Raw genomic sequence first — 4,731 nt, forward strand, 5'->3', positions numbered from 1 at the left:
CGATTGAAAAGAAGCGTAATAACTCATTGATCGAACACTTTTGCAACGAGGAGGAACAAGATGTAGAATACCAAAATACATCAATAGGGAAGCGTTCTATCCTCTTGAGATACCTCCGTGACATGTGATAGGTTTAGGTGAGTGAATTCAGTAATTTTTGTTGAGACCATGCATGTATTTATACTAAAGAAAAGTTACTAAATGTATAGCAATATTTAGCTTAATTAAAACCCAATTCGATGGTCGGGTTATCATTATATATTAATTTAAGATAATTATAGAAATTCATAAATTTAAAATACTGAATCCGCCTCTGCGAGTATATGCTAAACGTAATAATTTCATGGGTCTTGGTTGACAGACAACAGATGTTTCCTCCCCATCCCAACCCTTCCCGCGCCCCTACAAATTAAACAAACACGTGGAGAACTTGAGCATGAAGCGAATGGTAATGGTCCAATAATGTAGGCTGCCACATTGACCCCCGTTTATCTTGTTTTTTTCTTGTGGTACCCAATGAAACCAAGCCACCGAATCAACCAAAAAGGAAAAAACAGAGACAGAGATAAGAGAACTGCCAAACACGCCAGATCAACTAATTAATCTTTTGACATTTCTTTTGCTAAAATATTTGACCTTTTTACAGAATTTCATATAGATAGAGCTCAACTTAGCACTAGATAACTAATTCTGTACTATCTTACCTCCCTTAATTGTCTATTATTATAGCTACGGGAATCAAGCATATATAGTTGGAGAGACATGTTTGTTAACCTCGTTGTTTCCGTTGCCTGGCTTTGTCAAAGCAAGCAATGAAGACTAGTGATGTACACATTCTATTTACATATTATGGAAAAGAAAGATAGAAATTAACGAAGATCCAAAAGAAGAAATAAGGGATGGGAAAGTAATTAAAGAGTTGAGAGAAAATAGACAACATGAAAAAGAAGGGCGCTAAGCTTGCTCTCTTTACATATATCTATGAGTTAAATATGTTCGGAGCACTAACATTAGTGTCAAGAACTTTACTATCATATTAAGTTGATCGGTATATAATAAAAAAGTAGTTCTTCAAAGCAATCTAATATAGTAAGTTAAGAAAATAGAGTAATAACATACTGTAATTAATTAATTAAATATAATATAAAGTATCAAACTCTACATTTATTACTTATTCTCTCCGTTTGTCGTTAGTGCGGCTGGCAGATGGAAAGCAGGAAAGGTCAAGGAAACTAAGGTTTTATGGAGGAAAAAGGAGTAGTCCTCTTTTTCTTTTTCTTCAAAATTTCCCGCTACTCATCATCACAATTCACAGCAAATAAGATAAGCAATACTGTAATTAATTCACATAGAGCAGGTGAAATTCACTCATAGCTATTAGTACATTATTTTCGGCAGCACTATTCTTGTAATCCGTATTTCTAGTTCTTTATTATTACACTTTGTGTCTTTATTTTTTCTTTTGTTATTGTCGGTTGCTTTGGTTTTACTATTCCTTGAACTCAAGGTCTATCGAAAACGGCCGCTCTACCTTTACAAGGTAGGGGTAAGGTCTCCGTACAAATTACCTTTCCAGACCCCACTTATAGAATTACACTGATTTTATTGTTATTGTTATTTGTAAGTTGTGTAATAATATGGTTTTGTCCTTATCTTTTTTCTTCTTAAGATATTACTGTCCTCAAAAGTCAACAGTCAGTAATTATTTCTTCAACAAATGAACACCCCTTGCCTTGTTGTTACAATAGGAGAATATTGCATCTGACCTGACCTAGATTTGATTTCAGCAACTGTTGTCACTGTGTTTGTTTAAATGGCTGAGTGAACTCCGAAGGGTGAAGAAGGCAAATGATTCACTGCAGTAGGTGTACGTACACATAGCAAAATATTAGTAGTAAAATTTTCTTTTTCTTTCTTTTTCGGATCAGAAGGGGAGTCTTCGCGTAACTGGTAAAGTTGTCGCCATGTAACGAGGAGATCACAGGTGAAAACCAGCCTCCTGTAGAAATGCGGAGTAAGACTACGTACAATAGACCCTTGTGATCAGACCCTTCCCCAAACCCATGCATAACGGAAGCTTAATGCACCGAATTGTCGTACTTTTTTCTTTTTCGGATTAAAAAAAATCGCTATGGGTGGAAAGGTGCCTGAAAAAAGCTAGAAAGGTGAAAAAGAATCCTCAAAGCCCCCAACATATAGTACTCTAGAGCCATGAGCTCTCTTGGAAGAAAAAAACAAAAAACACCAAAAAAACAAACGGACCTTCCCAAATTTAGGAACAGAAATTGGCTGAACACCAAAGAATAATTCTTCAAAAGGAAAGCTCAAATGGTGGAATTAACTAAAATGAGTGTTATTGGGGAAGAAATAAAGAGAATTTCAAGATGATGAGGGAAGTAGAAGGATCATCATCAAGTAGTAGGTGCCAAGACTGTGGAAATCAAGCTAAAAAAGATTGCACATATTTGAGGTGCAGAACTTGCTGTAGAAGCCGAGGGTTTCATTGTCAAACGCACATTAAGAGCACTTGGGCCCCTGTGTCCACAAGGCGTCCACGGCACCACCATCTTCACCAGCAGCAGCTTTCCACTATTCAACAACAGCTTCAAGCTGGACCAAACCCTAATAAAAGATATAGAGAAAATCATGAAATTCAAGGTATACTTCTCTACTCTACTGTTGCCCCTTTAAACTTTTTTGTTGCTTATTTGTGCATCCAACATTATTTTCCGGAAACAACCTCTCTATAGGACTAAGGTCTGCGTACACTTTACCCTCTCCAGACCTCACTTGCGAGATTTTAGTGGATTTGTTGTTGCTGTTGTTGTTGTGCATCCAACATTTGAAACTCAAACACGGCGTAAGGCTCATACTCTTCTTTTGCCATCACAGACAATCTTTTATTACATAGTACACATATAGATCTCACACACTCATTGCATTTTGCTTGCCTCTTTAAATCTACTATAGCTATGAATGAACAGAAACTATGAAACCCTAGCTATTTGCTGCTTTCTTTTTATGCAGTACTATACCATGCTCACTAGCAGTCGGTAAATTTTCGTTTTATTTGTTCTTGTTAAATATAACATCATAATTAGACAGACGAAAGCTCCAAGAGTAGGTAAAAGTGTTACACAATTAGATCACTAATTATAAGCTAAAAAGGGCAAATTCCTATGATAAGTATTAGAGTAGTCGGTAACCTAATAAAAATGGTACTTTCTACCTATGATTTAAACTAAACCAATGGTGTAAAATAATTCCACAGAGTTTACATAACCAACAAGCTAAGCACCAAAAAACAAAAGAAGAAAATTAAAGGAAAAGACTGGTAAGCTATTTTATTTAATTTTCATTTGTTGTTTTTTATATATAGGTGATCAAGAAGGAGGTGATTTTCCCGGGGAAGTGAGTTTTCCAGCAGTATTTCGCTGTATTCGAGTAAGTTCTATCGATAATGTGGTAGATCAGTATGCTTATCAAACATCAGTGAAGATAGGAGGACATGTTTTTAAAGGAATATTATATGATCAAGGACCTGAGAATCGTTACAATAATAATATGGCAGCTGGAGAAAGCAGCTCCTTTCAGCAGCAGCAACCTCCTAATTTACTTACTGCTGCAACCATTAGTACCACTACAGCACCTTCTTATCCCAATCTTTTTACTGCTTTCATGCCTGGTACGCAATTTATTCAATACCCAAAATCATCTTGAAGCAAACTTAATTTTAACTTATAGTATACACTGATAGTGTAATTTTTTTTATGCTTATTAGTGTATTTAATAGCATGTATTCTATGTCATTTTTTAGGTTAAATAATTTCACTTGTTATGGTTATCTATATTTAGTTTTATCCTTTAAGTAATGTGATAGCATAAAACTTTTGTTACATTGTCCATATATAGAAGTTAATTAATCTCCTCTTTTATCTCTCGGCATTTTGTTTTGAGCAGTGCAAGGGTAAAAAAACAATGCACATTGAACATTGAACAAGAAGGAAAATTAAATTACTAATTCTAATTATTGTGTGGATAGGGTTGTATGTAGTATCTTTACTCTTACCTTTTTAAGTAATTTGATAAGATGAAAGATCCTCTTTTATCTCTAGGTATTTTGTCATGTGTAGTGCAAGGGTAAAATTAAAGTTAAAGCAATGTACATTGAACATTGAACAAAAGAGAAAGAGAAGAAAAAGGTTAAAAAGGGATTTCGAGAGAAAAAAGAGAGTAGTTTTTGTTTCGAATTTCAACGAACAATTATTGGTCTTTCCTCTGCTAATTTAATAATGTTCCGTGTTAGCATACATATGGTTCTGCAGTTTGTATATCCCTATTATTTTTTCTTTGATTAAGGGAATTAATTATGTCGGATTTACTAGGTGTAATCAACATCGAAGCCACTTTCTCCTTATTACCCGTTTCTTTGCCGGCCTAATTAACATGCATGTATCCAATTTGATGGAAAAACAATAAATGATAACCCTTGAATCATATTTTAATGAGTTTTAAATAACTTTTACACCCACAAATCACATAAAAGATATCTATACATGAAATTATGCTATCAATACATATAAGTTAAATCTTATTTTTAATGTATTTAGGGTGTGCTAGTGACTTCATCCTCCCCCAATGACCAACCAAAAGCCAACGTGAGGAAGGTCCTTTTCGATAAAAATTTATCCGTACCGGGTATTTACAGTGGTGTTCGTCGGTCGGTATGGT

The 4,731-nt window shown here is 34.7% G+C and overlaps 1 protein-coding gene across 1 annotated transcript; it reads left to right on the forward strand.

Annotated features, from left to right (window-relative positions):
• LOC109239777 (protein SHI RELATED SEQUENCE 3-like) lies at positions 2,056–3,896 on the forward strand. Its single transcript, XM_019406371.1, has 2 exons — positions 2,056–2,658; positions 3,380–3,896. Exons 1-2 carry the CDS (start codon positions 2,385–2,387, stop codon positions 3,718–3,720), a joined length of 615 nt encoding a protein of 204 aa, XP_019261916.1. The 5' UTR covers positions 2,056–2,384; the 3' UTR covers positions 3,721–3,896.

Source organism: Nicotiana attenuata, chromosome 1 (genome assembly GCF_001879085.1).
Source record: "Nicotiana attenuata strain UT chromosome 1, NIATTr2, whole genome shotgun sequence".
Classification (NCBI taxonomy): domain Eukaryota; kingdom Viridiplantae; phylum Streptophyta; class Magnoliopsida; order Solanales; family Solanaceae; genus Nicotiana; species Nicotiana attenuata.

Coding starts and splice junctions, on each gene's coding strand:
- LOC109239777 (XM_019406371.1), top strand. CDS start 2,385: ATGATGAGGGAAGTAGAAGGATCATCATCAAGTAGTAGGTGCCAAGAC. Junction 2,659..3,379: donor AGAAAATCATGAAATTCAAG/GTATACTTCTCT, acceptor TTTTATATATAG/GTGATCAAGAAGGAGGTGAT.